Here is a 22,938-nt window from a genome sequence, read left to right on the forward strand (position 1 = left end):
CATGGGAGAATGGTAATCTATTAGAGAAGGTTGAGAGGAGATTTGATAGAGTGTTCAAAATCATGAGAGATCAGAGCAGATAGAGAGAAACTGTTCCCATTGGTGGAAGGGTCGAGAACCAGAGGACACCGATTTAAGATAAATACAGAAGAACGAAAGGCGACATAAGGAAAAACTTTTTTTACACAGCGAGTCGTTCGGATCTGGAATGCACTGCCTGAGAGTGTGGTGGAGGCAGATTCAATTGTGGCATTCAAAAGGGAATTGAATAATTATCTGAAAAGAAAAAATTTGCAGGGCTACGGGGAAAAGGCGGGGGAGCGGGACTAGCTTAGTTGCTCTTGCAGACAGACACCATGAGCACAATGGCCAAATAGCCTCCTTCTGTACTGTAACCATTCTATGATTCAATGATATTATTTGTTCGTATGAAAGAATTTGAGAGCTTTGCAGATGAGCATAAAATCTTGCTTTATTTGAAGTGTGAAAACACAGCATTCGTTATCATCCTTCCATCTACAAAAAAAGGCATTGTGAAAGGCCTCAGCGTTTCCAGTACATCCCCACCAGAACAGAAAGGGCCCTTCCATCCATCCCCAATAAAAGCAGACACCAGACACATTAGAGACAGGAAGGAAAGGAGGAAGCCCCTCAGTCTCTCTGTACTAAAATAAATAATCTACAAACTGGCAATTTAAAAAAAAAAACAAAATACTAAAATGTACAAATTTCCAAAACGTATGCTTACTGAGGGAATCCCAAAAAAAAAAGAGGGCATTTTACAATCTCTGTACACATACAAGGTCGAACTGCAAGGAGGAAATATCTCTTCCTTTTGACAAGTCCGATTGGTTCCTGGCTTTGGTGCCTATTTCAAATACGACTGTGTGCTTCACTTTAATTTAATATGTAAGGCTTTACTTGTGCGGCAGGATGCAAAAACCAAAAATTTATTTTTTAAAAATCTCTCTGAAGGTTTCTCAAAAAATACTGCAGGCAATTTTTTCTTTTTAAGAAAGGCTCTGTATCTTTGGTAACTGAATGTCAGCAAGTATGACAGGATTTAGAATATTCAAGTCATATATAAATATCTGTAATATTGTCTTGATCAGCAATGAACCAGGCTCCCCTGCCCCTCACACTCTCACATTTTCTCCTCCTCACTGACACTCACTAGTGACTGCTTCACCATCACTGATCGCTCTTCTCTACTGTACCCAAATAGTCATACGTTAAAACATACCAGTGGGTTGCTTGACTCTGTGAGGCATCACAGCTCAATCCTTCACCCCCTCCCAACCCAGCTAATGTCCCAACATGTATGTGCTGGGCTTATAGTTAGGAATCCTGCCTTGTTTGCTCCCCTTACAGGTGCTGGGGGCACTGCTCAGGCCAGCTACAGCACAACCCCACTTTATACCAGCCAAGTCTGAGTGCACCTTGTGCACGATTTGCCCACTAAACCATCAAGGAGTTCAGTTTCTGTTCAATATCGACCGCTGGCAGAGTTAGGGCTCTGAAATCTTTCAGGAGCCTAAACACTGGAATCAATGGCCCAGATTTTGCTGCCCAAATGACAGAGTTTAATGGTGCTCAGTGTCATTAGTGTGTAAATCATCCGGCAACTTGTGGTGAGGAAGAGATGGCCTGTGAGTTGCGAATCGTCACAGGTTGCTGGACTGCATGTGCTGCCCCGCCCCTACCCTCTCAAATACAGCAGCTCACCATCACCCGCCCCACGAGTTTGATGAAATAGTTCTTGCAGCAGGTAGATTAGGTGCAGTACTGGTGTTCTGCCACTAGATGTCAGCAGCAGCCTCGGTTTGATATGTGCTGAGGCACCTCATGGCACCTTGGTATCTGGACTTGGAGAAGGGGGATGCTTACATAGGATACACAGCACAGAAAGATGTCATTCGGTCCAACCAGTCCATGCTGGCATTTATGCTCCACTCGAGCCTCCTCCCATCTTTCCTCATCATAACCCTCTTTTCCCTTCTCCCTCATATGTTCATCTAGTTTCCCCTTAAATGTATCTATACTATTCATCTCAACATGTCGTAGCGAGTTCCATATTCTCACCACTCTCTGGGTAAAGAAGTTTCTTCTGAGGTGAGGAGGGTGAGAGTACTAGAGAGTGGAGATGCTGGAGCTGGGAAAGTGTTTTCAGCAGACTTCATGGAGGAGGCACTCAACATGACATGTGCTGTGAAGCAACTGACCAGTCGGGACATCTGGAGGGAGCTCAGGGTGGGAGGATGGCACAGAGATTGTGCCATGCATGGGGGAGGTGGTCAGGGGGTTAGCGGGGAGTAGTAAAGACAAGGAATGGCTTCTGTGCCATGACTGAGCTTTAAATGGGAACATTGGGAAGTTGTCAGAATGTGTACCAGCTGGGAAAATACATCAAGGGAAGGCTACAAACTGGGCAGGCTGAGCTTTGTAAGGAGCAGTCCAATCAAGGAGTGACTGCAGGCAGACAGCTGCGGAGGAGGGAGCACAATAGTGAATTCAGCCCTATTGGCTCTGGCAGATCGATTGCAATCTCTTGAAGGAACACCAGTGCTGCACCTAACTTAATTACAATAAAGAGGCTGCTCAGTTTCCACAGCTTTGATCCATTGCTGCAGTGTTCAATTGGAGATTCCACCAGCTACTGCACATGTGGCGAAACACCCAACACTGGCACCAACCCTTGTACAGGTAAATGCCCAACCAACTCAGAGTCAGACTGGGTCCCGTGGGTTTGGTCAGGGATGGTGTTAATGACACACCTATACCGGTGACACCTTTCATCACTGATTGAGGCTGGAGTCACACGGGCACCTGAATGGTCAGCTGAAGCCAGAACAGTGAGATCCTGGTTATAATTGAGAATCAAATGGGCTATTGGCTTTGTTCAGTACAGGATCTGTGCAGCTCCACTTGCTAATCTCGTCGGTTTGTTTCACTAATTCAGTGACAACAGGGGAGAAAAAAGACAAATGAAGGGAAAAAATGTCAAAAATTGTATTAAATTGAGTGGATTCAGATGTTTCCTCAGCAGGGCCCAAGTTTGCATCCTTTCTTTTCTCCCCCTTTCCGCGTTCCTCTCCTCTCCTGAAGGCAGTGGGCAGTACAGTCTCACAGGCGGTGGGCAGTACAGTCTCACCCTGTTGGTGACTGTGGGCGGCCCTGCTTGGCGAACAGCGGTGAGTCTCTCTGGCCATCAGGAAGCCCAGAGGACCAGCCTGACTCCGCAGTCCTCACTAGCCAGGGTCCCTATCAGAAGTGGCAACTGCAGCTGAGCAATTTGTTCACCCCACCTCCCCCCCCACTCCATCACCTGGTCCCTCTCGGGAACACAAGCCAACTGTACCCATTCAGGCCGAGCTAACTCAGCAGACTGGAAATTGAACCAGGGACCCTCCTGGTCTGAATGGCTCAGTGCCGCGCTGGGTGACACATTTAACAATTAAGGACACAAAGGCTGGACTTTTAGTCTGCATAAGCTACCTCCACTTGCATTTTATTGCTACAAATGTGTTTGAAATTGATAATACTCCAATGTAAAAACTACACAAACCTTCCAACCCAGACCCTCCATTTACAGTACTTACTCCTTCCTCCCTTCTGTCACTAAGGATGGCAGCTGTCAACCAGCTCGAAGCCACAAGGCTCCAATCCTCCATTACGCTGTCCGATGTCACAGCGTAGACCACTGCTGTACCTCAGCACATGCAGCATCTCTCTCCCAGAACCTGCCCAGTTACCAACAGTGCAAGTCTCTCCACCTCAGCTCCACTGAGAAAATTCAACAAAGGGGAAATAAATATTTGCCACACAAAATCTTTCAAAAACCTCTCAGCCTCCTTGCCCTTTCCCTCTAGTATTTCTCTTTTCCTCTTCTATCAACTCCAGATTCCAAAGCCACTGTCCACTTGCCATCTTGTAGCTTCTCCTGATGACCTCTATTTCACCCAGTGGCCTTAAGCCCATCTTAATCACAAAAAGACACAACAACGGTACTCGCTACACAGTCATCACAACAACTGCTTTCTCCTCCATGATCCACCAAGCGAAGGATCTCTTTCCGCCGACTTTACAACACTTCAAAAAGTACTTGATTGGCTGTGAAGCGCTTTGGGACACCCTGAGGTTGTGAAAGGCGCTATATAAATGCAAGTCTTTTTTTTAAGTGCACGGCTGACACCTCCCACGTCCAACAGGGAAGAAAGGGCGGAGCCTGCACTTTTCAGGCTCTTCAGTGGGTTTTTACCCTTCGCACCATAAACGACTTGAAAACCAAAATTAAAACATTGGGGAATAAAATCAGCCTTTTGTTTTGGTCTTTCACGAGTGCCAGTCCTGACTCGCAGCTTCTTCTGCCGACGTACCGGAGCCGTTCTGGGCTGGGTAAACGTCGGTTGCCCCGCACATTGAGTCTGGAAGGTTCCGTGTGGTAGGGGCTGAGTCCACATGACCTGAGCCACTGCTACCCACTGACTCCTGCTTCCCCCGGGTCTCCCCCAGGCTGTTGCTGCTGAGGATGTCACTCTCGCTATGCCGCCGCCCCTCGTTATTCGGAAGCTGACCCTCGGTGGCCTCTGAGGTCTCGGCTTCCCCTTCGCAGATGACAGTCATGGGGCTGCTGTGGAGTCGGTGGAGGTGCCGTGCGCCATATCGGCTGCTGGCGGCCGAGGGGGGCGTCCGCGAGCGCCCGTGCCGGATGCCCACCAACCCCGTGCCCCTGGGCAATGGCCCCTCGTGCGAGGCCCACTCCTCGCGAGGGTTCCTGCCTCGGTGTCCTGGCGAGCGGCAGTCGGCCGGACTCCAGCTGTTGGTTCGGGCTGCTGCCTCGGGCGAGGACTCGGCCTGCCGGTGCCTGGGGTCCGTGCTCCTGAGCATCTCTGCGGCGGACATGCGACAGCCTGCCTCAGTCCTGCTGCCCTTCTTCAGCAGCAGGGCCTTGAAGCTGTCGCTGCTGGTACTGGATTTCCGCAGGTTCCTCTGGATGGAGCCCACCTGCTTCAAGGTGCCTGGACTGGAGACGTTCCCCGTGGGAGTGACGGGAGGAGAAGGGGACAGGATCTTGCTGAGCTCGTCCTCGGAATCTTTCCGGCCCAGGACTCTCCTTTTGGACCTAAAAGGTGGGAAACACAATCTTAAAATGTTTTCCTTTACTGTTACACACAAAAGAAAGAGAAAGAGACAGAGTGATAGATGAAAGAAAGGAGACGGGGATAGAGAGTAGATAAAGAGAGACAGAGATCAACATAGAGATAGTTAGAGATAGGGAGGAAGATAAGTAGATAGATAGGTAGATAGATATACAGAGAGAAAGAGATAATCACCCTGATATGATCAATTATATATTAGGAGAAATGTTTGCAGAGCTATGAGGAAAGAGGAGAGTGAGACTAACTGGATAGTTCCTTCAAAGCCTGTGCTGTATCATTCTATGATTCTAGTTGAACAAAAGACTGCCCTTATGTAGAATTTACAGCACAGAAACTGGCTTTGTGTTTAAGCTGGCATGAGTCTCCTCCCACCCTACATCATCTCAGTATTTCATCATGACCTTCCATTTCTTTCTCTCCTCGTGTGTTTACCTATCTCTGCTTTTGCCTCAACCACTCCATGTTGTAGTGAGCTCCACATTCTTCCCACTCTGAGTACATAGGTCACAGAGCATCACACAATAACATAATCCCCATTACATACAAAACGGGACAACCACGTCTCCAAAGAAATTCTAGACCTCCAGAAACATAGAAGGGGATTCACGGACCCATATGCAAGACCCCCAAAACTGAGGTTCCAAAAAGCACAAGCCCCCTCCCCCAGATCCTTCATCCTCCTCCCCAAGTTTAAAGTCTCGGAAGCTTCAACTCCTTAAAGGCTGGAGAGAAGCAACAGGTCCTTCCTGATTGGGAGATACAGGGAGGCGGTCTTTCCTCCTGATTGGCTATCTTTAAGGTTGGAGTAAACCCCACTTTGGTGGATTTATTCAGGATTTCTGCTGTTGTTAAAGAACCTTTCCCACGATCTCTGGAAAATCCTAGTGCCTGATCAGAGAGACAGGATTCAGTAGAAGCTCCACAGAGGAGTTTACGGGCTGTATTTAGCCATGGACCGCCCCTTACACATCCCAATCCTGAGACAATGCAAATTCCAGGCGAGTCACCAGCCATATTTAACTAACACCTGCACCCTCCATATGTGCCATGGGAACACAAGACCAGGAAATACATCAAAGCAAATGTCAGTCTATTGCAATCAATAAATAGTGACAAATCCTGTCCCTACCTGTGAATCGCTGCAAATAAGTCCTCAGTTGTCCTGGGCTTGATGGGAGTGCTCGGGTCTTCACCAGTCCATCCACAGCTGTTTGTAAAGATGGGGGAAGTGGGGTCAAACACATCACCTGCCAAAGACCAGAATGCAAACTCCAGTCAACTGAAAGGTAGAGGCAGCACAGTGAAATACCAGATAGCTGTCAGCTATAACACTCTCTTACACCCCCTGTAAACTCTAGAATACTGTTACACCCCCTGTAAACTCTAGAATACTGTTACACCCCCTGTAAGCTCTAGAATACTGTTACACCCCCTGTAAACTCTAGAATACTGTTACAGCCCCTGTAAACTCTAGAATACTGTTACACCCCCTGTAAACTCTAGAATACTGTTACACCCCCTGTAAACTCTAGAATACACAGTTACACCCCCTGTAAACTCTAGAATACTGTTACACCCCCTGTAAACTCTAGAATACACAGTTACACCCCCTGTAAACTCTAGAATACACAGTTACACCCCCTGTAAACTCTAGAATACTGTTACACCCCCTGTAATCTCTAGAATACACAGTTACACCCCCTGTAAACTCTAGAATACACAGTTACACCCCCTGTAAACTCTAGAATACACAGTTACACCCCCTGTAAACTCTAGAATACACTGTTACACTCCCTGTGAACTCTATAATACACTGTTACACTCCCTGTAAACTCTATAACAGTTACATCCCTTGTCCACTCTATAACACTCTGTTACGCCTCCTGTAAGCTCTATAACATTCTATTACATCCCCTGTCCACTTTATAACACTCTGTTACACCCACTTACACCCTCTAAACAGGCTTTAACAGTCTTGCACCCCATCAAACTCCCAATGTTCCCTCTAAGCTGCGCGGCAACTCAATCATTCCCATGCAGGTCACACACAAGTCAGCCCCCTTTAAGTTACCACTCGTGTACGGCTGTGCAAAACAATTTAAGGGGCTATGCTCTTAAACAAATCGTCCTTTAAAGGGGACTTTGCCCTCAAACCCTATAACATTCTTACACCCCATCATACCCTCTCAATCCTGTGACAATTCCCCTTGTACTGTCTTATCTTTCTAACAGTCCCAGATATCCTCCATCAACCCCGTAACATTGTTACACCCCCTCATATTTGTCCGCCCTAAGAGATGGGTGGGTAATTGAATGGACGCGAGTGGAATGACAGAGGAAGAATGTAAGGAAATGGGAGAGGAAGGGAAAAGTGGAATGGAAAAGGAAGGGATGAGAGGACAGGAGCAGGGAGGAAATGGAGAGAGGAGATACAGAATGGGAGGGGAAAGAACAGGAAAATAAATTTGAGTTCTAAATCTTACCCATTTCATCATCTACGCAAGTTATTGTACTGCTCTCTTCCATATTATCCCAAGTGTCTGTTGCCTGTTCTTCTTGCACACTGAGATTTTTCCAGCTTTCATCCAACACATTCTCAGCATCCCTCTGATCAGCTTCCCATGCCATGTGCCGCAATGTGTCCTCAGATCTCCCGGCAGGACAGGAGCTGTCAGATTCCGTCATCTCCGTGTTCTGGGCTGATGGTTGGTCTCCATTGGTCCCAGCAGATACTGCCATTGTAGTCGTGTCTTTTGCTGCCGATTCCGAGATGGCCAGTGCCCATTTCTCTTGAGGGGCCAAGTTCCACGGTGATGGTGGGACAAGTAGATTCAACTTGGGTTTCCTGGCAATTGGAGGAGGCATTTTGCTGGGAGATTTGGCATTAGCGTTTTCAGGTGGCAATCGCCTCTCTGGATCTTGCCCTATATCAATTCTGGCACCAGTGCCTTTGCTTTGGGCAGTGGGAACTGGACTTGGTGGTTCTACCATGGGTACTAGCTCATTTCCGGCCCCTGCCTCAGGCATGGTCGAAAGGGCTAACGTTTCAGACCAATCTGTGCGGACAGCCCTGCTTTCAGAGCCAAGCGCTAGGTTACTGCCAGGAACTGCATTGGCCTGGTGATGGTGTTTGGCAGGCCTGCAAAGGGACGAAGGACGCTGTAGCACAGCCGATTTCCGTGGTGGTGGAGACACTGGAAGCTCTGGCCGTGGTTTCAGCCTGGAGCTTGGCTCCTCCGCCTGTCTGGGGGGGTCAGCTCGTTCGCTCCTTCTCACCGACCTCAGCCGGACCATCTGCAGAGCTTTGGGGGTAATGAGGGGCAGTCCCATCGTGGGCTTGTAGGCCTCATCTTGGTCAGCTAGAGCCTTGGGCTCCTTCCTGCAGGGATGGATGGATGAATGCGGGGGCTGCTTCACACAGTTCAGCATCTTTGGATCCAGTGGGGGAGCAGGAGGGGGCAGAGGGGGAGCAGGAAGGGGTAAGGTGTCCAGAGGGGGAGCAGGAAGGGGTAAGGTGTCCAGAGGGGGAGCAGGAAGGGGTAAGGTGTCCAGAGGGGGAGCAGGAAGGGGTAAGGCATCCAGAGGGGGAGCAGGAAGGGGATAGGTGTCCAGAGGGGGAGCAGGAAGGGGATAGGTGTCCAGAGGGGGAGCAGGAAGGGGATAGGTGTCCAGAGGGGGAGCAGGAAGGGGATAGGTGTCCAGAGGGAGTGGCGGAGGAGGAAGGGGAGGATTAAGGTCAGGATCAATCGAGGATGCTGCAGGAGTGCTTGAGGAAGCAGCTCTCACGCCTGTTGCCTGATGCCGGGAATCGGAGGCATTTGAGGACAGGGATGCGGAAGATGATGAGGCCGATACAGAGGAGAGCAGCGAGGATTTCCGCTCGGGAACTTTTGGCTTTGTCTTAGGCATCCCAGGCCCTGGCGAGAACATGGGGGCTGGGTTCAGCATGGTGGGCGTGTTGCACTGGCTGGAGTAGCCACTCGAGGGTGAAGTCACGCCGTGGGACTTGTCTGGGGACGAGCTCTTCGACTTTGCCGGGGTGTTGATCCCAAGGGATGTGTAGGCCCTGGGGAGCTCGTCCTGCGTGTGGTCCCAAGCGCTGGGCTGAGGAGCCCCGTCCTGGATTCTCCCACTGCCCCCCTCGGTGTAATAGGCCCAGGGGTCACTGTACTCAGAGCGCAGGCTGCTGGTCTCGCTCTGCGATGGTGTTGCTGCACCAGTGGAGTAGGCGTTGCTAGCGGCAGTGGAACGCCCGCTGCTGTTGCTGCTGCCACCCCCGACACTCGCGCTGCTCTGGCTGCGGGGACGCATGGCCCAGGGGTCACGGCCCTCGCTGGGGGAGGCCGGGGGGCCGTCTCGGCCCTTGAGGTTGACCTCCAGTGAGCGCTGGAGGGTGGCGATGAGCGACTCACTGAGCACAGGGCGGGCACTCTTGGCCTTCTTGCGTAGCGAATCTGTGCGGGCAGGGGGCAGGGGCGGCTTCTTGGTTTTCTTCAGCGAGATGCTGCGGCCGAGGGACCGGTCGCTGTAGTTGGACTGGCTTTCGAGGCCTCGCCGACCTTTGCCCTCGTTGCGTGACCCAACAGTGACCTCCGTGGGTGAGAATTGTGCCTCCATGTATAGGGGGCTCCAGTCTGCCTTACTCAGAGGAGGAGGTGAAAGAGGATGGTCTGAACTGTTGTACACATGACAGATGGGGGTCAGAGGACCTAAGGTCATGACCTGCATCTCTGGGGATGAGGGGAGAGCACTCACTGGTGTTCCACACACTAAACGCTCCATAGAGCCACCATTACTGCTCTCTGGCCACCCCGTGCAGGCAGAGCTGGTTGCCCCACCACCTTCCTTGGCACGGCGAGGGTCTGCCACCTCGACCTGCGGGCCCAGTGCCAGGGAGACGGCTGAGTCGCAGAGGGAAGGGGGCAGGACGGTGTCAGAGGTCGGGGAGTGCCGGTCCGAGCTGCCACCATTGCCGCCGCTGCTGCCGCTCCAGTTGCCGCTGGAGGAGCAATGTTCCTCCCGCAGGCCGCCAGCACTACCCAGAGCCACCGCAGTGAGCGGTGTGGGCACAGCGGAGCGTGGCGGCGAGCAGCTGACCCGGCCCTGTGACGTACGGATGGCCACCACCTCGGCCTTCGAGGACAGCGTGGCTTGGGCGACGATCCGGGTGGAGGGCACAATGCGGGGTGGGACTGCGTGTACCAGCCCAGTGGGCTCCTTGGTGTTGGCCTGGCGGCCTGGCATCTCCTGGGATTTCGGTCTGCTCAGAGCGTCTGTCCTGAGGTGGCTCACTGAGCCATCCATTCGAAGCTTGCCCACCCGCGCAGGCAGTGTGCCGAACGATTCCTCTGGCTTGCCCAGGGTGCAGCGAGCATTGTCCAACACATGCAGCGAGACCCTGGCCCTGGGTCGCGGCAAGCTGTGGAAACGCAGCTCTCCACTGGGACGGGGAGTGTTGATCCTGTCGCTGGCAGCCGTCACGTTGCCCGATGAGCTGGAGAGTTGCGCCGCGATGCCCTGTCCCTTCTGTGCCCGAATCCTCCGAACGGACGGCGGCACCACCTTGACCTCTTCAGTCTGGCAGGAGGAGTCCCTGGTCGCCGATCGCCCCCTGGCAATCTTGCTGCTTTCCAAACGACTCATGGTGGAATACTGGCCCGGGAGGACGACAGAGTGACCTCTGACCGGGGTCTGCCCGGCGCCTGTCAATTAAAAACAAACATCGATATAGCCGAGAAAAGCTCAGTGAATAAAAGAGCCGCAAATAGGCCTTTAATAGAGTAAACATCTAAAGCAACTCTCCCATCATTTGTGCAGCACAACTTGCCACTTATATAGTGCCTTTATTTGGTAAAACATCCCAAGATGGTTCACAACAGTGTTATCAAACAAAAACTGACATTGAGCCACATACGGAGATATTAGGTCAGACAATCAAGAGGTTGGTCAAACAACTAGGTTTCAAGCAGCACCTTAGAAGAAGAGCATGCTAGGGAGAGAATTCCAGAGCTTAGGACTCCGGCCACCAATGGTCGAGCAAGGAAATCGAGGGATGCTCAAGAGGCCCGAATTGGAGGAGTGCGGAGATATTGAGGGTTGTGGGGCTGGAGGAGATTACAGAGATAGGGAGGGGCGAGGCCATATAGTGGGATTTGAAAACAAGGGCGATTATTTTAAAATCGAGGCGTTGCCTATGATGGAGAACGGGACTTGATGCGAGTCAGCGTACAGACTCAAATTTAGATGATCGTAATATTTGGACAGTGGAAGGTGTAAGGCTGGCCAGGAGAGCACTGAAACAGTCAAATCTGGAGGTAACAAAGGCATGGGTGAGGGTTACAGCAGTCTATGAGCTGAGGCAGGGCCAGAGACAGATGGAAAAAGAAGTAGGTGGCCTGAGTGATTGAGGGCATATGAGGTTAGAAGACAATACAAAACTCACCAGACTGCGAAAGACTGGAAGCTCAAAGGCTCAAAGTGCAGCAGTGGAGTGGTCTGCTATGGGATTAGTAATCCAAAGGTTACGAGTACAAATCCCACCATGGCAAGAAAGTAACTGGAATAAAATCTGCTAATTTGTGGGTTGGTACCAGAAAAATAACCATGGAAACAGCCAGATTGTTGTAAAACCCCAGCTGATTCACCTACTCATGACTCTGTCTGGCTTTATACGTGACTCCAGTCCCATACTACATGACTTGACTCTCAGTGGCCCAGCGAACCACAACAGTTGTAAAGCCACCAACACCATCAAAGCATGGACAATAAGCAAGGCTCTTACCATTGATGCACACATCGTATGAAGAAACAGAGAAAATAAAAAACAGATCTTTCAGGCTACTGGTTCTCGCAAATCTGGCAAGTTTGCCTTACATTGTCTCCGCACAGTGATATAAAATTGGTCCCCTTACAGTTTCCTTTTCAAATCACTGTCATACAGTAATGTGGAGTCACGACAACCTGACAATGAGAGCTTATTCCATCCCTTAAACTCACCTCCTCTCCTGGACACTCCTTTTGGGAGACTATTCCATGGGTTCTGGCTGTACACTGACATATTACATTTCTGTTCCTTCATACTTGAGCCTATTTAGCGAGTGTCTGCGACATTGCTTGACTGTGGAGGCATCACTATGAAGAGCCTGGCCTCGCCCAGTGTCCACACACACACAATCACACCAGCCCCACACACACAATCACACCCGCCTACACACACCAGCCCACACACACAATCACACCAGCCCCACACACACTCACACCCGCCCACACACACCAGCCCACACACACACTCACACCAGCCCCACTCACACAATCACACCAGCCCCACACACACACTCACACCAGCCCCACACACACACTCACACCAGCCCCACACACACACTCACACCAGCCCCACACACACACTCACACCAGCCCCACACACACCTGCCCACACACATGCTCACACCCGCCCCACACACTTACACAATTACACCCGCCCACATACACGCGCACACACCTGCCCACACACTTAACATGCTCACTCTCACGCTCACCCCACATGCTTACACTCAAACCCACCCCTCACACTCCAGTAGCTGCTCACCACCTAAATGATCATAAGTGGGCTCCCAGGCTGATTTCTTACCTGCACCCCTGCCAGCTCAGCAGTGCTGAGGCCAATTATAACACCCCGACCAACGTACTAGCTGAGACCAGTTAACCCAGCAGTGAGCAGGGGCTGAATCTGGAGTCTTGCTCTTTATTACTCACTCGGTTATTCATGCGTGCCCTGAGACAACGAATGCCACAGAGGCATCAGAGGCTAAATCCTGCTCCTGTTTTCTTCTGAAATCCACACTCTGGTGCAGTCCAGCACTCTGGATAGCTGACAGAAGGTTGGGAGGGCGGAGGGGGAGCCTGAGTGGTCCTCCCTGCCTCTAGGGGGCATTGAGACCACTGTAGAGCAGCGGAGTTTAGTTAAGACGTCTTGGACCCGGGGTCTGATCATCCACATGGACACACCCGCTAACACACACACACCTGCCAACACAGATTTACACACGTGCACACACACATCTGCCAACACACACTTACACACACACACAGATACATCTACCAACACACACTTAGACAAAGACACCAACACACACTTACACATAGACACACCTGTACACACACACAGACACATCCACCAACACACATAGATACACATACAAAGACATACCCACCAACCCACATTTACACTCACCAACACACTTACACACAGGTACATCCACCAACGCACACTTATACACACATGCACAGACAAACTCGCCAACACACACCTACGCACAGACACATATGCCAACACACATAGATACACAGGTTCACCAACACACACTTACACATCTGCCAACCCACACTTACCCACCCGCACACACACGCCCACACCCACCGACGCACAGACACCCCCACTGATACACAGACACACACACACACTTCTGCACTCCTCAAAGAATTAATTGAAGAGTGAGCTTCACCTGGAAGATCCCTTTTAAAAATCATGGTTTATAAGGAATTGCAGTTAACTTTAATATCCTTGTGTTTTTCCCATCAAGCTCTAGGTCTGCCTCCGAGTCAAAGTTGAAGCAGCTTTGGAACTTCCTGAGGTTGTAAAAAGTGCTATATCAATGCAAGTATGTCAATTCTTGCAGTTTCATTGGATGATGTTATCATCATTTGCAATTAAAACCATTTTCAATCGACCTGTGTCAATGGGACATCACTGGGAACCAAGGTAGCATTCTATTCATGTTGAATATGACACCCCCTGTGATGTTTATAAAGAGAGATACGTACATCTGACTGTCAGAACTCTTTAAAAGCTGTTGCTATGTTGAGATGGGGCTTAAAGAGTTAAATTATGAGCACAGGGTGCAGTAACATGGCTTGAATTCCCTTCAATATAGAAGATTGAGGGGTGGTCTGATCAAAATGTTGAAAGGATTTGACAGGACAAGCACAGTAAAACTGTTTCCTCGGATGGGTTGGGGGGGGGAGGTGGGTGATGGAGTCAAAAACGAGAGGACATAATCTTAAAATTAGAGCCAGGGCATTCAGGAGCGAAATCAGGAAGCAACTTTTTACACAAAGGATAGCAGAAATCTGGGACTCTCCCCCTCAAAATGCTATGGTTGTTGGGTCAGCTAGTGCTCTCAAGACTTTGAATGATTTTTGCCAGGTAAGGATATTTAAGGCACATGGAAACACAGGGGGAGCTGGCACACAGACCAGGCCATGTGAACTAAACCAGCAGCAGATATTGAAAGCACCTACTCCAGAGCAAGTTCAGCAGATTGCCTTTTACATAGAGAATGAGACTCCTCCTCACTTTGGCTACAACTGAGACATTTCCAAATATTGGATTAAAACATCTTTCAGTAGCATCGAGAACCAAGCGGAAAAAGACTTGATCATTTACAATACCCCGGGTTAAAATACTCCAACCAAATTTGAGGGAAATTGATCAATTATCATTTACTTTGTTCTCCCTTTCACTCTCTCCCGTCACTTTCTTTCTCCCTACCCATCTTCCTCTCCCTCTCTCTCCCACCTCTATCCCTCCCTCTCTCCCTTTCTCTCTCTCGCCTTGCTCTTTCACTGCCTCCCCTCTTTTCCTTGTTTCTCTCTTTTTTTTCTTGCCCCCTACCTTCCAGTCTCTTCCTTTTCGCCCTCTACACCACCTCCCACTCTCTGTCTTCCCACCTCTGTTCCTCTCACCCCCTATTCTTTCACTCCCTCCCCTCGCTCTTCTTTCTCTCTCTCATCTCTTTCTCTCCCACTGCCTCCCCCTCTCTCTCTCTCTCTCCACCCTTTCTCTCGCTCTCTCCTCTCTCCCAACGACACAGACTCACAAGAAGGTACAGTCCAGATTGCGAGTGTTGGTGAGACTGTTTGAGCATCTCCCACCCGAGCCTAATCCTGCCCTCACGCTCATCCTTTCCGGTGGGGTTGAGGGGGATCCCCGGAGAGCAATTAGGAGTCCTGGGAGTTGAGAACAAATACAGTGCCCTCCCCTTCCCCCTAACTGCTGAGATCCATGATCTCAGCACAGGGCAAGTGAAGGACCTGGGATCTTACTATGCCACATTGCTCAGTACCTCTCTCTGAGCCCATGAGGGAGGGAAGGGGCAGCTGTAAGGCACGGAGAACTCAGAACATTCTTGGTCACTTCCTTTCCCTGTCCAGACACCACCATTCTCCCTGGAACTTTTCTCTGCTGGCTATCAGACTGTATTGGTAGGAGACAGGTGAAAACTACTGGTTAATATATACACACATTGACACACACACAAACACACATACGATTACAGATGAGAAGAGGGGAGGGTTGTGAATACAGTACTGATCAGCCATACCTAATTCCTTCTGGATGGTCTCGGGCAGCCCGGTGATTGTCTTTCTCCGTTTGATTTTCGTTGACCGCCTGAGCACAGTGTCTGAATGGACGAGAGACCGCCTGGTGCCGGCATGGCGATCGAAGCTCTCGCCTGATAGGAAGCAGCAGAGCAAGCAAAGTAACCATTACTACACACGCTCGCCCAACTGGTTCATTAAACCTGCCATCCTTAGCTGGTCTGGGCCAGTAGATGACTCCAGTCCCAAGCCGACATGCCTGACTCTGAACTGCCCACTGAAGCGGCTGATAGAGCCAGCTGGTTTTATCAAACTGTTATTCACAACTAGGGATAGGGACATAGGAACAGGAGGAGGTCATTCTGATCAAGCATTCAATAAGATCATAGCTGATCAACCATAACTCCACTATCCCGCCCTATCCCCATAACCCTTATTCCCTTAGTGCTCACAAATCTAATGATCTCAGCCTTGAATATACTCAATGATGGAGCATCCACAGCTTTCTGAGGTTGAGAATTCCAAAGATTCACAGCCCTCTGAGTGAAGAAATTTCTCCTCATCTCAGTCCTAAATGGCCGACCCCTTTTCCTGAGATTATGGCCCCTACTTCTAGGCTTGCCAGCCAGGGAAAGAGCCTCTAGCATGTACCCGGTCAAGCCCTCTAAGAATTTGATAACAGAACGGTTGTGTTATTGGCCCAGAGGCCTGGACTGGCAAACGTGCCTCCCTCATCCAACACTACCACAAACAAACGGAGTCATTGCATTGCTGCTTGTGGGATCTTGCTGTGTGCAAAATGGCAAAGTAATCCTTGCCTGTGAAGAAACGTTCCCTGTAACCTGTGCAAGCGCAACTCAAGAGGCCTCCACGCAGGCCGCAACAAGTTGGCCCCTTTCAGTTACCTAACCAATATTTATCCCTCAACTAACATCACTAAAACAGATGATCTGGTTGTTACCAGAACGCTGTTCATGGGGGATGGCTGTGTGTAAATTAGAGTCATAGAGAGATACAGCACTGAAACAGGCCCTTTGTCCCAACGAGTCCATGCTGACCATCAACCATCCATTTATACTAATCCTACATTAATCCCATTTCCCTCTCACATACCCACCTTCCCTCAATTCTCATACCACCTACCTACACTAGGGGAAATTTACAATGGTCAATTTATCTATCAACCCGCAAGTCTTTGGCTGTGGGAGGAAACCGGAGCACCCGGAGGAAACCCATGCGGTCACAGGGAGAACTTGGAAACTCTGCACAGACTGTACCCAGAACCGAACCAGGGTCACTGGAGCTGCGAGGCTGTGGTGCTAACCACTGTGCCACTGCGCCGCCCAAAATTGATTCGATGTTTCCTACATTACATTCCTGAGCGTTATTGCAGCTGCACCCATTCAGGCAAGTGGGGAGTATTCCAACACACCCCTGACTTGTGCCTTGTAGATGGTGGACAGGCTTTGGGGAGTTGGGAGGTGAGTTACTCACCGCAGAATTCCCAGCCTCTGACCTGCTCTTGTAGCCACAGCATTTATATGGCTACTCCAGTTCAGTTTCTGGTCAATGGTAACCCCCAGGGTGTTGATAGTGGGAGATTCAGCGATCGTAATGCCATTGAATGTCAACGGGAGATGGGGTAGATGCTCTCTTGTTGGAGATGATCATTGCCTGACACTTGTGTGGCGCAAATGTTACTTGTCACTTATCAGCCCAAGCCTGGATATTGTCCAGGTCTTGCTGCATTTCTACATGGACTGCTTCAGTATCTGAGGAGTCACGAATGGTGCTGAACATTGTGTAATCATCAGCGAACATCCCCACTTCTGACCTTATGATTGAAGGAAGGTCATTGATGAAGCAGCTGAAGATGGTTGGGCCGAGGACACTACCCCGAGAAACACCTGCAGTGATGTCTTGGAGCTGAGATGATTGACCTCCAACAACCACAACCATCTTCCTTTGCGCTAGGTACGACTCCAACCAGCAAAGAGTTTTCCCCTTGATTCCCATTGACTCCAGTTTTGCTAGGGCTCCTTGATGCTCAGTGGGCTCCTACTCAGTCGAATGCTGCCTTGATGGCAAGGGCAGTCACTCTCACCTCACCTCTTGAGTTCAGCTCTTTTGTCCATGTTTGAACCAAGGCTGTAATGAGGTCAGGAGCTGAGTGGCCCTGATAGAACCCAAAGTGACTGTCACTGAACTGGTTTATCGCTGAGCAAGTGCTCTTGGTAGCACTGTCGACGACACCGTCCATCACTTTACTGATGATCGAGAGTAGACTGATGGGGCGGTAACTGGCCGGGTTGGATTTGTTTTGTACACAAAAAGCAGGACATACCTGGGCAATTTTCCACATTGCAGGGTAGATACCAGTGTTTTAGCTGTACTGGAACAGCTTGACTAGGGGTGCGGCTAGCTCTGGAGCACAGGTCTTCAGTACTATTGCCGGAATGTTGTCAGACCCCATAGCTTTTGCAGCCTTCAGTCATTTCTTGATATCACATGGAGTGAATCTAATTGGTTGAAGACTAGCATCTGTGATACTGGGGACTTCAGGAGGAGGCCGAGATGGATCTTCTGGTTGAAGATTGTTGTGAATGCTTCAGCCTTGTCTTTTGCACTGATGTGCTGGGCTCCCCCATCATTGAGGATGGGGATATTTGTGGAGCCACCGCCTCCTCCTGTTAGTTGTTCAATTGTCCACACCATTCACAGCTGGATGTGGCAGGACTGGAGCTTGGATCTGATCCGTTGGTTGTGGGATCGCTTAGCTCTGTCTATCGCATACTGCTTCCGCTGTTTGGCACACAAGTAGTCCTGGGTTGTAGCCGCACCAGGTTGACACCTCATTTTGAGGTATGTCAGGTGCTGCTCCTGGCATGCCCTCCTGCACTCTTCATTGAACCAGGGTTGATCCCCCGGCCACAGTAGTTTGGGGGATATGCCGGGCCATGAGGTTACAGATTGTGGTTGAATACAATTCTGCTGCTGCTGATGGCCCACAGCGCCTCACGGATGTCCAATTTTGCTTTGCTAGATCTGTTTGAAATCTATGCAACTTAGCATGGTGATAGTGCCACACAACACGATGGAGGGTATCCTCAATGTGAAGACGGGACTTTGTCTCCACAAGGACTGCGCGGTGGTCACTCTTACCAATACTGTCATGGACAGATGTATCTGTGGCAGGAAGATTAGCGAGGACGAGGTCAATTATGTTTTTCTCTCGTTGGTTCCCTCACCACCTGCTGCAGACCCAGTCTAGCAGCTATGTCCTTTAGGACTCAGCCAGTTCGGTAAGTAGTGGTGCTACCGAGCCACTCTTCGTGATGGACATTGAAGACCCCCACCCAGAGTACATTCAACACCCTTGCCACCCTCAGTGCTTCCTCCAAGTGTTGCTCAACATTGAGGAGTACTGATTCATCAGCTGAGGAGTGGGTGATAGGTGGTAATCAGCAGGAGGTTTCCTTGCCCATGTTTGACCTGATGCCATGAGACTTCATGGGGTCCGGAGTTGATGTTGAGGACCCATGGGGCAACTCCCTCCCGACTGTATACCCCTGTGCCGCCACCTCTGCTGGGTCTGTCCTGCTGGTGGGACAGGACATACCCAGAGATGGTGTTGGTAGTGTCTGGGACATTGTCAGGTATGATTCCATGAGTATGACTATGTCAGGCTGTTGCTTGACTAATCTGTGATACAGCTTTGCCAACTTTGGCACAAGCCCCCACATGACAGAATTCTTCATTAAGATGGAGTGTGAAAGAATTGATTCCGAGACAAGGGTCCTGAATCTAAATAAAGGAAACTATGAAGGTAAGAGGCATGAGTTGGCTACGATAGATTGGGGAAAGTTACTTAAAGGGTTGACAGTGGATAGGCAATGACTAGCATTTAAAGAGCGCATGGATGAATTACAACAATTGTTCATTCCTGTCTGGCACAAAAATAAAACAGGAAGTGTGGCTCAACCATGGCTTACAAAATAAATTAGGGATAGTATTAGATCCAAGGAGGAGAAATATAAAATGGCCAGAACAAGCAGCAAACCTGAGGATTGGGAGCAGTTTAGAATTCAGCAATGGAGGACAAAGAGATTGATTAAGAAGGGGAATATAGAGAATGAGAGTAAGCTCGCAGAGAACATAAAAACTGACTTTAAAAGCTTCTACAGATATGTAAAGAGAAAAAGATTAGTGAAGACAAATGTGGGTCCCTTACAGTCAGAAACGGGGGAATTTATAATGGGGAACAAAGAAATGGCAGACCAATTAAATACATACTTTTGTTCTGTCTTCACAAAGGAGGAAACAAATTACCTCCCAGAATTGTTGGGGAACAGAGGGTCTAGTGAGAAGGAGGAACTGTATGAAATCAGTATTAGTATGGAAATGGTGTTAGGGAAATTGATGGGATTGAAGGCTGATAAATCCCCAGGGTCTGATAATCTACATCCCAGAGTACTTAAGGAAGTGGCCCTAGAAATAGTAGATGCATTGCTGGTCAATTTTCAAAATTCTATAGACTCTGGAATAGTTCCAACGGATTGGAGGGTAGCTAATGTAACCCCACTATTTAAAAAAAGAGGTAGAGAGAAAACAGGGAATTATAGACCTGACATCAGTAGTGGGGAAAATGCTAGAGCCCATTATAAAAGATGCAATAGTAGAGCACTTGGAAAACAATAACATGATCGGACAAAGTCAACATGGATTTATGAAAGGGAAATCATGCTTGACAAATCTGCTGAAATTTTTGAGGATGTAACTAGTAGAATAGATAAGGGAGAACCAGTGGATGTGGTGTATTTGGACTCTCAGAAGTCTTTCGATAAGGTTCCACATAAGAGATTATCATGCAAAATTAAAGCACATGGAATTGGGGGTAAGGTTCTGGTTGGATAGAGAACTGGTTGGCAGACAGGAAACAAAGAGTAGGAATAAATAGGTCTTTTTCCGAGTGGCAGGCAGTGACTAGTGGGGTACCACAGGGATCAATACTAGGACCCCAGCTATTCACAATATATATTAATGATATAGATGAAGGAATTAAATGTAATATATCCAGGTTTGCAGACGACACAAAGCTGGGTGGGAGTGTGAGCTGTGAGGAGGATGCAGGAAAGCTCCAGTGTGATTTGGACAGGTTGAGTGAGTGGGCAAATACATGGCAGATGCAGTATAATGTGGATAAATGTGAGGTTATCCACTTTGGTGGCAAAAACAGAAAGGCTGATTATTATCTGAACGGCAATAGATTGTGAAAGGGGGAGGTGCAGCGAGACCTGGATGTCCTTGTGCACCAGTCGCTGAAAGTAAGCATGCAGTTGCAGCAGGCAGTTAAGAAGGCAAATGGTATGTTGGCCTTCATAGCGAGAGGATTCGAGTACAGGAGCAAGGATGTCTTGCTGCAATTATACAAGGCCTTGGTGAGACCACATCTGGAGTATTGTGTGCAGTTTTGGTCTCCTTATCTGAGGAACGATGTTCTTGCTATGGAGGGAGTGCAGCGAAGGTTCACCAGACTGATTCCTGGGATGGCAGAACTGACATATGGAGAGAGATTGGGTCAATTAGGCTTGTATTCGCTAGAGTTTAGAAGAATGAGAGGGGATCTCAGAGAAACCTACAAAATTCTAACAGGACTGGACAGACTAGATGCAGCAAGGATGTTCCCAATGGCGGGGGAGTCCAGGACCAGGGGTCACAGTCTAAGGAGAAGGGGTAAGCCATTTAGGACTAAGATGAGGAGGGATGTCTTCACCCAGAGTGTGGTGAACCTGTGGAATTCTCTACCACAGAAAGCAGTTGAGGCCAAATCATTAAATATATTCAAGAAAGAGTTAGATATAGTTCTGAGGGCTAATGGGATCAAGGGATACGGGGAGAAAGCGGGAACAGGTTACTGAGTTTGGATGATCAGCCATGATCGTATGGAATGGTGGTGCAGGCGCGAAGGGCCGAATGGCCTACTCCTGCTACTATTTTTCTATGTTTCTATGTTCGTAAGGAGAACTTTGCAGGGTCAACAGGGCTTGGTTTGCCGTTGTCATTTCCGGTGCTTAGGTCGATGCCGGGTGGTCCGTCCGGTTTCATTCCTTATTGACTTTGTAACGGTTTGATACAACTGAGTGGTTTGCTAGGCCATTTCAGAGGGCATTAAGAGTCAACCACATTGCTGTGGGTCTGGAGTCACATGTAGGTCAGACCGGGTAAGGACAGCAGATTTCCTTCCCTAAAGGACATTAGTGAACCGAATGGGTTTTTACAACAATCAACAACGGTTTCATTGCCTTCATTAGACTAGCTTTTAATTCCAGATTTATTAATTGAATTCAAATTCCACTTTCTGCTGTGGTGGGATTTGAACTCATGTCCCCAGAGCAATACCCTGGGTCTCTGGGTTATTAGATGAGTGACAATACCACTATGCCATGACCTCCCCATCCATAAACATTCATTCCCTTCACCACTGATGCACAGTGGCAGCAGTGTGTACCACCTACAAGACGTACTGCAGCAATGCACCAAGGCTCCTTCGATAGCACCTTCCAAACCCGCGACCTCTACCACCTAGAAGGACAAGGGCAGCAGATACATGGGAACACCACCACCTGCAAGTTCCCCTCCAAGCCACACACCATCCTAACTTGGAACTATATCGCCGTTCCTTCGCTGTCTTTGGGTCAAAATCCTGGAACTGCCTCTGTAACACCACCTTGGGTGTACCTACCCCACACAGACTGCAGCGGTTCAAGAAGGCAGCTCACCACCATCTTCTCAAAGGCAATTAGGGATGGGCAATAAATACCGGCGTAGCCAGTGACGCCCACATCCCATGAACGATTAAAAAATGCTTCAAAAGTATTTCATCGGCTGTAAAGCGTTTTGGGATGACCTGAGGTTTCAAAAGGCGCTACAGAAATGCAAGACCTATTGTTGACAATGATCTGACCCAGAGGTGGCAGTGTTGCCAAGGTGACACTGATTTTCTTGTCCCGTAGGGAATTCAGTTCAAGCCCTAAACAACTGAATTTATGGAGTAAGCATGCTGACCCCATTGTTAGCACACAGTTTTGGAGGAAAAGTGAGGAGGGGAATTGATAAACTAGCTATTAGAGAAAGGGATCTAGTTGAAGTAGATGTGGGATTAATTATTGGTGATCTGAAAGCTTTTACTGTTATACTCAAACAGGGTCTGAGGAGTTTAGAGCAGAGAAATCAAATGAGACTCGGACCTGAGGAGAAGGAGCTTCCTTTTGTAATATAGAAGGTGCTGCCTGACAGCGGTGTAGAAGCAGAAACTTTCAAAAGGGAATTGGATACTTGAAAAGAACACAGGAGAGGCAGTGGCATAGTGGTAACGTCAATAGATTAGTAATTCAGAGCCCAG

At 49.2% G+C, this 22,938-nt stretch overlaps 1 protein-coding gene across 6 annotated transcripts in view; it reads right to left on the reverse strand.

Annotated features, from left to right (window-relative positions):
* Window positions 1–454: 454 nt before the first annotated feature.
* Window positions 455–22,938, reverse strand: part of nhsl1b (NHS-like 1b) — a 242,136-nt gene continuing 219,652 nt past the window's right edge. For 5 of the 6 annotated variants that reach the window (XM_068045510.1, XM_068045514.1, XM_068045512.1 and 2 more), the window contains exons 5-8: window positions 15,539–15,670; window positions 7,643–10,861; window positions 6,289–6,406; window positions 455–5,122 (exon numbers count right to left, since the gene is read on the reverse strand). In XM_068045510.1, coding sequence (XP_067901611.1) covers window positions 4,333–5,122; window positions 6,289–6,406; window positions 7,643–10,861; window positions 15,539–15,670 — 4,259 coding nt within the window. In that variant the 3' untranslated portion in view covers window positions 455–4,332. The remainder of the gene's footprint in view (window positions 5,123–6,288; window positions 6,407–7,642; window positions 10,862–15,538; window positions 15,671–22,938) is intronic. The other variant, XM_068045511.1, reaches the window with a different exon arrangement.

This window comes from Heterodontus francisci, chromosome 13 (genome assembly GCF_036365525.1).
Source record: "Heterodontus francisci isolate sHetFra1 chromosome 13, sHetFra1.hap1, whole genome shotgun sequence".
In the NCBI taxonomy this organism is placed as follows: Eukaryota; Metazoa; Chordata; class Chondrichthyes; order Heterodontiformes; family Heterodontidae; genus Heterodontus; species Heterodontus francisci.